Genomic DNA, 13,263 nt, shown 5'->3' with positions numbered 1-13,263 from the left:
TGTTGTCAGTGCCTGCAGTGGAAGTCGTTGCTGTCTGTGGGGGTTTTATGCCTGGCTGCAACCATATTGTATCATGTGGCATTGTGCAGCCTCCTCACTGCATCCAACTCCACCATTTCTTGTGGATGAGCTGTTTGCTGCCAGACGTTCTGTCCCCTGAGCTATTGAGCTGTTGTTGGCCCATTTCCTGCTGGAAACTGTACTGTGCAGTAATTACACTCTCTTACTCTTCTGGTTCACCAGTGACCGAGTTCTGACCCTTCTATGCGCTACATTCTGAAACTGACTTAAATATGTATCACAACTACTGTAAGACTTCAAAGCTGTCTGATTCATCTTACAGCAAATTGGTAATACCTAGGCTAGACAGTTGCATAATCGCCTCGTCCATTTGTGAATTGTTCTTATGTGTTTAATTATTACTCAGCTGCCTGCTCTGATTGTGGTTACATAGGAAAGGTGGATTTGTTTTTCCATTAAGTTTCACTTCCTTTTGTGGCAGTTTAAAGATGGTATTATATTGATCATATTCTGACACAGTCACTGAACCTTAGCAGCTATGTTTAACAACTAGAAGTGTTGTGATTTATTAAGGGAAAACCTTTTCTTTCTCTGATTGATTAATTGGAACATTAAACGTCTTATATTGATGGTTGATAAAGTTTGGTGGCTTGACAAGTACCATCATACTTCGCTGTCAGTTTGTTGTTCTTTAATATGTTTTGCAGTGGGACATATTTGACTGTTTCATGTCAGGCGTTGCTTCAGGCACTGTCTCCACACACTGTACTTTGGTGGGCTACAGTTCAATCTAAAATTGCACATATACGACAGTGCTGCCTTTTGGAATCAGGATGCGTATGCTTGCGTGCAGTTATATTTTGGTAAAGAAAGATTATTGTTACACTGTATCCTAAACTCGGTTTGTCCGTTCCACTTCAGCAGTCCCCTGCCCTGCTACCAGCTGTCACACTAATTACTTCATTATCTCTTAATAATTATTTCTGATGATAGCTATTATTGACAAAAAATTTTCCTTTCATCTCTGCATGGTACATCAAAGGACTCCACTGCAATTATATATTTAGCTTTGGAAATTTTGTGGTAACTAGAAAAGCATTAGGTGTGAAATTGTTATAAATACCTCTTTTCATTTCTTTTCCAACAGCTCACTCAGTATCATTTTGCTGCATGAATCCCAGTACTGTATATTGTAGATAAGCATTTATAAAACATAAAAACAAACTGCCATTTACAGGAGAGAAGGACTCAGAAAAAGTAGAGTAACGGTGGTAATACATTGCAGCATCCGGTATATTATTTATAGTCGATTACTGAAGCAATTTAAAGAAGTCGGGAACTTTTTCAGTATCCTCCTGCTTGCAGTTATCACCCATGTGTGTTCTAGAGCTTATATTTACAAGGCATTGAGTAATAAACACATATGTTTGCTGCAAAGTGCAGTGGTGCTTTATTTATGCCATGTCAGTGCAGGGTACATGACAGTGTGAGCAGCTCCAGACTGCGCCTCCACGGTGTGGCGCCCCCTCAGCGGCGGCGGCTACAGCTTGTGGGCGGCTCTGCGGGCGGCGCCTGTCCTGGCGTGGGGTCTGTTTGCAGCTCTGCCCGCAGCGTGTCGGCTGCCTGCACGTGCGTGTTTCGCGTGGCCGGCCCGGGCGTGAGCACCTGCTCAACAATAAAGGACAGACTTGTCGATCAAGTGTCTCACCAGAAAATTCGAATATTCATAACAGCAACACCTGTCTACAGCTGCTGCAAACAGTAAGCTTGCATTTTATGTGCGTCTTTATATTTGAGAAGTGGATGACACATAAATGTTTGCTCTTGAAATTATTATATTTATAATCAAGTAATTAGTATGGTAACTTTGCCCTGTCAAAATCAAAATTGTAAGTATGGAACACAAAACAGCCTACCAATTAAAAAAGAAACACAACACCATAGTGTCTAATGTCAGATATTTTCGCACTGTTAATGTTATGATTTTGAAAATAGAGTAAATTTTTCTGTAATATGTTTTTTCAGTATATTGTAAATATTTTCCTGTCAATGAATACGATTATGTAATTTAAATGCAATATCTCAAGAAGAGTTGGATAGTAACATGTAGTAAACACGCCTGTCTACATAGGGAAATTTGCTGTTGTGAACAATCAAAGAATATATCTGAATTAGTGAACATTGTCGCTGGGCGCGGACGCTCACAGTGCAGTAGAGCCTTGCCCAGGCTCTTGTGCAGTAGTGTCTGACAGAGGCGCTCAGGCGTAGTATTTGCTAGCGGCATGTAGTGCAGCACATTGTAACGTAGGGCCTACCAAACTGGAATAAATGTATGTGATGGCCAGAGATAATTGGGAACAATGCAGAAAGTACCAAGCGACGACAAGCCTGTTGCCATGCACTGTCGGCGATTATATCCTTTACAAAGCACCAGCGGCCACTCGCTGAAGTAAGACCAGAACAAATTTAATATTTAGAAATGGTTGTAAAATTTTGTGAATTATTACCAACTTAATGTTAACACTGTGTTGAAAGATCTCAGACCTGAACAATTACCACATAGGGTCCTATTCTTTCATTATTAATTAAAACCGAGTGTCAATGTTGATGATAAAAAAACTAAAATTGATGAATTAATCTTGATAATTTATTCAAACTAGCGAAAAGTATCAAAACTTATAAATAATCAAGATAGTTAAAGGCAATCGACTTTATGCTCAGTGAAATCTTCACTTGAAAATGAATATTAATATTCAGTGATTACGAAAAGATAATTTCAGTGAGTTTGGAAGATTAGTACAGATCAGAAGTTTAATTTTTTTTTTTGACATCAGTAGTTTTGGCTCTCATTCCCAAAATATGTAACAGGTTCTGTAAAAGTTAATCAGTAGTTATTTATTGAAAGTTACATGCTACTAAGACATATTTTGCTTAAAAAAATATTTGTTTAAGAATAATTACATAGTAGAAATATTAACATTAGGCTTTACGGGGGACTGTGAGAAGCTATTTATTACTCAAACTGAGTGCCAAACAATTAGCAGTCAAGTGGATACTCTTAGTGCAATTTGCTTTACTGAATTCGTGATTAGATTTATTTCATGTTGCTAACTGAGTTGAGTCTGAGCTCTAGTCCTTGTTATTTTGCCCGTTCCCAGCTGACTGTCATTCCCTAACTATTACGTAAATACTTTTCCAAATTGATTAACAGCAATATAATATTATTCGCTCACACCATGAGCTGGCGACCGTTTTCTATAACCCTTACAATGTAAACTAAGAAATATTTCACTTCATTGTCTGAAATTTCGCAGACTACTTTGCAGTTTTTAGCATTTGACAAAATCCTTTCGATCCTTATGGCGTAGAAGTAATTGCACAATAACGATTCGGATATAATGGATTCAACGTTTTTTTTATATTTAATTTGTTCTGCGGAAACTATGCGTTTATGTCAGGCATCATGAATATTAGGAACATGTGTCATCAGGTATTTCAGTTTTCCCAAAGTCCAGTGGCTGAACTTCGAGAATTTTAGTCGTGAAATCAATATTAGGATGCGGAATTTTCGATCAGACAATAGAAAATGAAAAAATGCTAAAATCGACAGCAATACAAACGTGAGGCGATCTCGAAATTATTTGACAGCTAGCTGACTAATGACAGTGGAATGGGTAGCTAAATAGACGCGGCAGATCTCAGTAATGTTACAGTAAAACAGGAGAGCGACGATTCTTACCAGGAAAATACCTCAGAGATGTTCTTATAGGGCGTGGGTTGTACGGATGAGATCGAAACGAAAACAGAAATAAAACTGGTACCGAATCAGGTGGGCGATGTGCAGTTGGGAGTTCTGAATTAATTGAAACAGATGATATTAACGATAAATGTCGCGAAATAGAGGAGATAGTGTCACAGACATATTACGTGAATTGGAGTGTCAATCACTAAAACAAAGGCGATTTTCGTTGCGACGCGATCTTCTCATGAAATTTCAATCAACAGTTTTCTCCTCCGACTGTGAAAACATTCTGCTGGAACCCACCTACATAGAGAGAAACAATCATCACGATAAAATAAGAGAAATCAGGGTTCGCGTAGAAAAATTTAAGTGCTCGTTTCTCTCGCGTGCCGTTCGAGAGTCGAACGGTAGAGAGACAGCTTGAAGGTGGTTCATTGAACCCTCTATCAGACACTTTATTGTGAATAGCAGAGTAATCACGTAGATGTAGATATGGATGAATAATGGTTTGAAAAATGATATGTCTTCGTCAGTTCAGACATTGAATAATTAAATGAGTTCGTTGGATGCCAAAATTGGTAAGCAGATAAAAGGTCTGATTCTACAAATGGCCGATACAGTGAATGAAAGCTAGACGTTTAACTGTAAAAATGAGACTTTAAAGAAGCCGGTAAACGATGAAATCAAAGAGGAGAACGGTATGTTGCAGTTAGCAGTAAAATAACTGATGATCTTCCCGCTATGCGTGGGTATTAAGCACGAAAGTAGCCCATCAAATTAAAATAGTAAATGATGAGGAGGAAAAGATTCGTAGTGAACTAGATCGGTCTCTCAAAACTTGAAAAGGGCGGATCATGAAAGTTCAAAACGAGACAGAGACCAAATTACAAGAATCCGCGTCTGCTATTAACACTCATGTACCGGGAAAAACTCGGACGTTTGAAGTTAAAGTGAAACACTAAACGGTGGAATTTAAAAATTATAATAGTTAGTCTGAAACCTGAAAGTAATAAAGTCAAATGGAAAAATAGAGAATATGAAAAATTTACGCTACCCCAGTTACGTAAATTTCGAAATTCAAAAGTGCGACCAAAGAAGCGGAGCCCAGCCATTTATTTTTATAGACCCATGCATAAAAATTATTCCTTCAGCACTACCTGCAGGGGATCGAATTACAATTGGAGAATAAAATTAAACGAGGACGCGATTAGCTGGGTAGTCCATGTTATGGATAGTTGCCGGACTTCAGACGACTTTCAAATAAAAGGTTCGAAGAGAAATACTGGTATTAGATATCAAGGACGAAGTATTGCAGGAATTTATGCAAGCTACTCCGTAACGGTCACGCAAAGAAACAAACATGAAATCTAACTGCGAGAAACTGATCAAAAAAGTCACGTGCGTAGAAGGCCAGACGTCAGAACAGGACGTGTTAACGGTGCTGCGCGGAAAATTACCGTGAAGTGTCAAGGGCTACTTAATGAGCGAAATTGATAACTATCTCTTCTGAAAAAAGTTGGTGACACTCATGCTAGGTACCGAGACAGTGAAAAGCGGTACTACAGCAACTACAATCACCAAAATACGAATAACTTCAACCACAACAATAAGAATGATTACGACGATCGGTGTGCTCACGTAGAAAGAGGTAGGAGAGGAGGAAGTGGAGGTAGCCGTCGTGGAAGAAGGAATCAGAATGGATGAATTTGCGAAAGTCACTGTTCGGGAAACGGAGATCCGCAACAGTAATGGGGACCGCTGGTGTGGAGATCAGTAGCGGCCATGCCTTCAAAAACAGTGTTACTGTGCGATTACAATAGAGCGCTCAGTAACCAACAAAGTCAAGCATGTAAACATCAACAGGTTCAAGTAAGAAGCAGTACGCTTAAATATCAATGCAAGGATAAATAATTTCGCGAACAAAGTAAATCAAATGTGGTAGCGAATGCAATCAGAGGTGTTGTCGGAGCGGCATCTGGTGCGGCGCATACGTGTAGTACGGCGGCGCCGATTATGGATCAGTGTACGGTCACGAAGAAATGTGTTGTCGTTGGTATCGAGGTCGAATCAGTGGGCAAGGAGAACGAATGGCTAAATTGGTTAAGTTAAATATATTAGAAGTTGAAAGAATGGAAGAGAAGCAGGAAATAAGTTTCAGTGAGAAGAAAATTGAGAGTAATGACAATTATGAAGTGTGTGAAGTACAGGGGGTGAGCAATCTGAGAGAGATGTTGCGTGATGTAGATGAAATTAACAAGTGGATAACGAGCAATGTCGATGACATTAATGAACATGGTGAGTACAAGGGAACACGTTAAGTGGAAGTGATTAAGAATTTTGCAGATGCCATTCCCAATTCAATCGAAATCGACCTATTTAATCAGACATCCGGAAACTGTAATATATGGCAAGAGTATGTAGCTTCTGGCAACCGAATGAAATAAGAAAGTGAAGGAGATGGTTCCAATGTGTACGAAGCCAAGGGTGGTGTGATACGTTCAGAAAACAGTGACAATAAAAGTGAACGTGCCGATTACTTAGATACAGCAATGGTTAAACATGTCATGTGTAAAAAGGAGGAAAGGGATGGGGGAATACTGAAAAACACCCCAGATAAATTAGCTGAAAGAACGTTTAACGTTAAATGCGAACATTTCATGTTAGGCATTACCGTCCCTGTTTTGTGGAAAGATCTGGAAGTGGAGCCAGACTTGTGGGAAGATACAAGTAATAAATTGCAGCGTTGTGACCAAAATTGTACCTATCGAAGTATAGACAAAAGAAACTCAGTATTAATAGATAGCAGTAGTCAAATTAGAATCACGTCTCAAAAATTTTATGAGCATACCAAAACAGTAGCAGATATCGTTGAGATTCCAGTTACAGGAGTGTAAGTTATAGGCGCTAGTGGTGCCTGTAGCAAACCGATTAAGAAGTGAGTCTTGCTGCCATTTCGTATTAAAGGTATATTATGTGAGCATGATTTTTAATGGTGTAGCAGTTAAGTACTCGAATTATACTGGGTATGGATGGGATGATGAAACATGATTCTTCATTGTGAGAAAATATTAATGACTTGTCCTGTAGTAGACAGTAAATTAGAAGAGAATTTTGGCGATATTAATCAGGCGATTGAAAATCATGTTAGAGGGCTCAGTTTAGTTTCGTTACTTATGGGTGAAGGCTTGAGTAAAGAGTCGCGGCTTATCATATCAGAAATGGGAACACGATATCACCTTTCGACGACGAATTTGCAAAGATTGTGGAGAGCGTTTCGGGTATATGACATTGAGTACAAAATTGAAATGATACGCCATGAGCGATTTTTTGGACCAGTCTATCAGGTACGTTAGCTAGGAAAAATTTGGTGGTGAGTTTCTACGGGACCAAACTGCTGAGGTCATCGGTCCCTAGGATTACACACTACTTAATCTAACTTAAACTAACTTACGCTAAGGACAACACACACCCATGCCCGAGGGAGGACTCGAACCTCCGACAGGGGGGAGAGGGGGGGGGGGGGCAGCCGCACGAACCGTGGCATTTACTAGCGAAGAAGTAGTACAAAAAGAGATAAACCGTATGACGGAATGGAGCATAACATAACGACCTAAGGGCCAATATAATAACCCGGTCGTTTTGGTAAACAAGAAAAATGATAGCATTAGGATTGTGATAGATGCACGCGATCTTAAGAAGATTATGAAGCGTGAGACAAATTGTCCCGAGTGTTTGGACGAGGTGTAGCAAAAATTCAATAACGTGTGGTACATGGCGGGCTTCGATCTGACGGCCGGCTGTTGGCAGATCGCTCTCGAGCAAGAATAGTGAAAACTGACCGCGTTCTTGTTTGCAGGGAAATGTTATCAGCCAAAAATAAATAAAAAGTATGAATTTGGGAAAATTTGTACGTTACGTAAAGCCACAGCGGAAACAGTGTTTAGTAAGTTGGGAGACAATTATTTCCTGAAGATAGGGAAATCGAAAGCTACACTCTCGGACAATTAACCTTAGTTCGCATCAAAAATTTAAAATGAAGGTTCAAAATGGCTATGAGCACGATGGGACCTAACTTCTGAGGTTATCAGTCCCCTAGAACTTAGAACTACTTAAACCTAATTAACCTAAGGACATCACACACATCGTGGCAGGATTCGAACATGCGATCGTAGCGGTCGCGCGGTTCCAGACTGTAGCGCCTAGAACCGCTTGGCCACTACGGCCGGCTTTAAATGAAGGCCTGTAGAAGAAACGGTGTAGAGGAGATTCATATTCCGGTATGTTATGTGTCAAGGAACCTTCCGGAATGCTATGTGCTTGAATTAGGCAGATGTTTTAGGGCATATTGCCATTATGTCCACGGAGCGTGGGAGAATATGTAGGTGACGTTAGTATGGTCCCCTCCCCCAAACCGACCAACAAAAGCGTCGGAAAAAATTGTCACGCCCAACCAAGGTATGATAGGCTCGCAATCTACATCAAAATCTGATACCATGAATGATACCATGAATGCTATCTGCAGACAGACGCAGTGATAGAGCGCCAGTAGCGGCACAGGGGCGGTTAGCGCTGTGTTGAGCCTGCCCACTTGAATTGCTGCTTACCTCTGGCTGCCTGCCTGCTCTCTCCACTTGCACCCTCCTCATCAGCGCAGTCGTCGGCGTCGTCGTCTGCTACGCTGTCAGTCTCGTCGTCATCTTCGTCTCCATCGTCTGCAGCAGCTAGCGGCGTGCAGTACGCCACAAGCAACACGCCAGAGATCAGCAGGACGAGGGCTGCCTTCATGGCTGCAGTGGCTTCTAAGTTGAGGACCTTGCTACAAGTGCCACAAGCGAGCACACCGGCCTCCTCTTATAGGGCGTGTCGGACACTTATCGCTCATACTGTGGCACGCTAGGACAGCTACTTAGAGTGTACTACAAAATACGAGATTAGCCCTGTCGTTATTCTATCTTAATGGTAGAAATATCTTGCTGGACATGGTAGTAAAACTTGAAGCTCAAGGTTCTAAAAGACGATAACAATATTGTAAGCACTACAGCTGCTAAATACAGGAGAACCAAGAAAAACATTTGATGTACCTTAAAGTTTACAGACATGAATTATACACCTCTTTCTATTGTAAGAACATCAATACAGAAGGGTAATCACTCGTTTTAAGAACTAATTTAAAAACGACAAAGAACTGATTCGCTTACTATTAACATACTTGTTGTTGTTGTTACTTTGCATTATCATGTTCTACATTTAGCTAAAATTGGCCTGTGTTATTCACTGCATTCTTTGATTATTTATGTGACAATTCGTTGTCCCATTTTAGCAACAATTAATAGTATTTTTTGTTTTGTTATGTTAATCTGGGGATATAAGTTTGTATTAAGTAATCTATAGACTCTTACTATTAACCACGGCCTAAGAATAGACTTGTGAAGCCCAGTACTGACGATTGGTGCCCTATAACTACATTCCGTATCAAGAACTTTTTTCAGCTTTTTCTCAGTGCATGCTCAGTATTTGAAAGATCATTAGAATAGGGTTAAAGGTCTATTACAACTTTTGACATTATGGAACTACGTAAATTGTGCTTCCATACAGTTCTCTTGCTTCAGTTCTTTTACATTATTTAACTTGCGTCGGGAAATGTGTTAACAAGTAGGTCACAGGAATTAAAACTTGTGGCTCATGGACACAGTAGATCTGCAGCGCAATATGTCTGTATGTTAATCGCCTGTACATCATGCAATGACAGACTGATTACGAACAACTGTTAATAATGGTAGTATCACGAAACAGACATAGTTAAGTGAGGAAAACACTAAAAATTGATTTTAGACATCAGACACATCAGTGTAACTCTCTTAGACACCTTACAATCATACAAAAAGGATAAATGACATTTTCAACATTATCATAAATGCCCATTTTACAATTTATTTTGTGTCAACAACTCTGTAAATATACGTCACATCACCATGGACTAAATTCCAAATTACAGTTACCCACATAATGTGGAAATGGATACAATGCAACAATGTATTGTAAGCGAGACCAGCGATCCTGACATGTAAGGCAGCAATTATTCCAAAGAAAACAAACCGATCATTTATGTTTTATCCGCTTCTTAAGAATACTTTTTACCTGTAAAGGAGCTGTAAAGACGTGTTGCTATTATGACAATTGAAGTTTTCTGTTGAGACGGCAATTTAAGCAGGCATTACTCGAACGTCACGTTTGTTGTTTACTGTTCAATAGGTGCCCACACCCGCGCAAGCCACGCCAAGCACGTGCGGGCAGGCAGACGACAAGCAGCAGCCGGAGCTGAAGCCAGACCCCAGAGCCGCCCACAGAGGGTAGTCGCCGCTACTGAGGGGCGTCACACCGTGTAGGTGCAGGCTGGAGCTGCTCACACTGTTCCGTACCCTGCACTCGCGTGGAAAAAATAAAGCACCACTGCAATTTGCAGCAAATATATGTCTTTATTACTCAACGTCTTATAGGCGCAACCTCTAGTAACACGTTATAACTCAGAACGGAAAACGTTAGGACAGTTCCAGAATTTTCGAAATTGCCTCAGGAGCTGACTATAAATGAAATAATCTGCGCTGTGGTATATTTTCCTCATAACATTGCTTTAATGTATATCTTTCTGTGATGAAAAAGTTGCCTTATTTTTGTTGTTTAATATCTAATTATCCACAGTATTCAGAACTCGGGTACATGTGGCAAAATGATACTGAATATGTCATGATCGAAAAGCAATGAAAAGAATAGCTTATAACAACTGCATGTCTGGCACTCTCCTAGCAAAATAAATTTTCTAAATCTACGTGCATTATTGCAGGGGAGCCCTTCGATATATCAAGCAGCCATGAAAGAAAAATTTTAATTTTACAATATAACAATCATCATCAGGCATTATTAAGGAGATTAACGAAGCAAGATCAATATAAACATTCATTATAAAAGTACAACAGCAACAATAACGTGTTTTTGTGCTTAAAACTATCTAGAAAGTGTGTACATAGCATTTCAGCAGCATCTACATCTGAATGCGTACTCCATTAACCACTGTGTAGAGAGGTACTTAGCATTACACCACAGGTAATTATTCTTTACCTTCCAGTCACTTGGACTACAGGAAAAATAACAGTAAAAGTGCCTCTGTGCGTGCAGATATTACTCTAATCTTGCCCTCACACTTCCTCTGTACATAGGTAGATGGATAATATCTGTAGATTCTCAGTGAATACTTAGTCCTGAGACTATTTACTAGGCTTTTGCTAGATTGTAAGTGTCTTTTCGATGCTTGGTAATTTAGGTTTTTCAGAGTTTATGTTGCTCTTCCCATGCGTCAGTCTGAACTGTGACTGTACATACCCCCTTGTTTGTATACGTTGAATATCCCCAGATAGTTCTATTTGGCATTGATAATATTGATTAGGCCTTATCTCGTGGACTCGTGGTAGCATTCTCGCTTCCCGAGCACGGGGTCCTGGGTTCGATTCCTGGCGGGGTCAGGGATTTTCACCTGCCCCGAGATGACTGGGTGTTGTTGTGTCTTCTTCATTATTATCATTCCTCCCCATTATGGCCGGAGGAAGGCAACAGAAAACCACCTCGATTAGGACCTTACCGAATTAATATTCTAAGAAGGGATGCACCTGTGGTTTGTAAGCGGTTCCCTGTGTAGAGTTACAACATTCGTATTTCGATTGCATGTCTGTTTCTACATTCAGTGACAACATTAGCAAGGTCCTTCATTCATCTGTTATGCTGAACTGCAAAGATTCACAGTCTGTTACAGTGCATAACGGGCTAGGAGGCACTGTGCTTCTGATATGCCGTCAATCATATGTGTACCGAGTGTATCTTACAGGAACAGAAAGGCGAGATTCCTACTAAATTGAATGTAGAAGTTGACAAGAAAGGAATTTTTAAAAATTGAACAAATACAAAGCTTTATTTTAGCATAGCACTTCACACATTTCTGACATATTTGGACTGAAAAGATGCTTATACCACGCAGAATATCGTGAACCAGGTGACACGAAGCATATTATCATCAGCAGTTAGCACTTAAAGTTTCTGTAACCTCTAGCATACCACATCAATTCAACAGATGTTATGGGGGTGCCACAGCATAACACTATCCCCACTCATATAAAAGAGATCTTGCTTCGAACCCTCTGTTATGAATTACTAGGGACCCTAGTTTGGACTGGTGATGTGCGAATTTCGCTCTCCAGCTCTGCCGGGTAGTTGAATGCTGACAACTGTTTGGTATGGTGCATCACTGGTGGTTTTCTCGAGAAAAATGATGTCATTCTGATTGCCATGACTTTAACACTTCAGGTTGATGTTGTTATTAAAAAGTTAAAGATTGGTGTAAAATAAATATAAAACAACATCAGAGTGCTAGAGCTCTGTCCTCTATGACTGATAGGATAGCATATAGCTATGGGTAGTGGATATTATCTGTTGAACGTCCAAAGGCGGTGATGAGGCAGTGAACAAAATCTTCAAATGCGTGTGAAATCTTATGGGACTTAACAGCTAAGGCCATCAGTCCCTAAGCTTACATACTGCTTAACTTAAATTATCCTAAGGACAAACACACACACACACCCATGCCCGAGGGAGACTCGAACCAGCCGCTCAGTCCATGACTGCAGCACCCTAGACCGCTCGGCTAGTCCGCGCCGCGCTGTTAACAATATAGTCATTTATCGCTGTTAACAGTATAGTCATTTATTATTTACGTATACATAATTGTCTTCTTTCATGGCTGGCACCAGTACAGCACCTGAAGGCTGCTAACCACAGCTGACAGCTGCACACGCCACATCATCTCAGCTGGTCTTGAGAGAAAGGCATGGACTCAGTGACCTCACTGGTTTCAGTTCGGCAGGTAGTTGTCAGTGCTGCCACTAGCAGCAAGCTGCATGGTTAGCAGGTTACCAGGACGCTCGTTGAGCGTTGTTCCAGAAAGGCACCAGAAAATCTGCACAAGGTGGCTGGAGTCGTTAACAGCTCTGATGAACAGCTCTGACATGGCCTCTAGTGAGAGCATCGCCAGCGATGTCAGTGTTGCTCATAGACGTTAGTTGGCAGGTGGCAGCTACAGTGTCCTCCCAGATTGATGGAAGTTCAGCAGCACTCTAGACGACATCAGCTAGGCTTCCAGCGTCTCTGTGATAGAAGGCACCCCACCATCGTTATCAGCGAAGGGACTGGTGAGGTGGCAGCAGCCAAGTCCTGAAGGCCAGGCTGGCTATTGCATTGTAGAGTGGAGCTGGTTAGCTTCAAATGGGAGCTGAATTTTGGAAATCAGGGTACTTATATCAATCAGTCTATGTCAGTGTTATATTGCGCCAAGCATGGCTTAATGTGATCTAGCTCTCAGCACTCCTCAGTGCTCTGCACTGCTCTGTGGTGACCACCTCCTCCCTTCAGGCTTCAATTTTGAATTTCCGCACTTCATGTGTGCTGGGAAGTCACTC

At 40.8% G+C, this 13,263-nt stretch overlaps 1 protein-coding gene across 1 annotated transcript; it reads right to left on the bottom strand.

Moving 5' to 3' along the window:
- Window positions 1-1,447: 1,447 nt before the first annotated feature.
- On the bottom strand, window positions 1,448-8,602 carry LOC126412646 (uncharacterized). The gene is made up of 2 exons (XM_050082339.1): window positions 8,368-8,602; window positions 1,448-1,686 (listed from the first exon to the last, which is right to left on the bottom strand). The coding sequence occupies exons 1-2, from the start codon at window positions 8,546-8,548 to the stop codon at window positions 1,562-1,564; spliced, it is 306 nt and encodes a 101-aa protein (XP_049938296.1). The 5' UTR covers window positions 8,549-8,602; the 3' UTR covers window positions 1,448-1,561.
- Between the last annotated feature and the right edge of the window lie 4,661 nt (window positions 8,603-13,263).

The sequence above is a fragment of the Schistocerca serialis genome, chromosome 7 (genome assembly GCF_023864345.2).
Source record: "Schistocerca serialis cubense isolate TAMUIC-IGC-003099 chromosome 7, iqSchSeri2.2, whole genome shotgun sequence".
Lineage (NCBI taxonomy): Eukaryota > Metazoa > Arthropoda > Insecta > Orthoptera > Acrididae > Schistocerca > Schistocerca serialis.
Note: the sequence above shows the minus strand (reverse complement) of the source record. Positions and strands in the feature narration are given on the sequence as shown.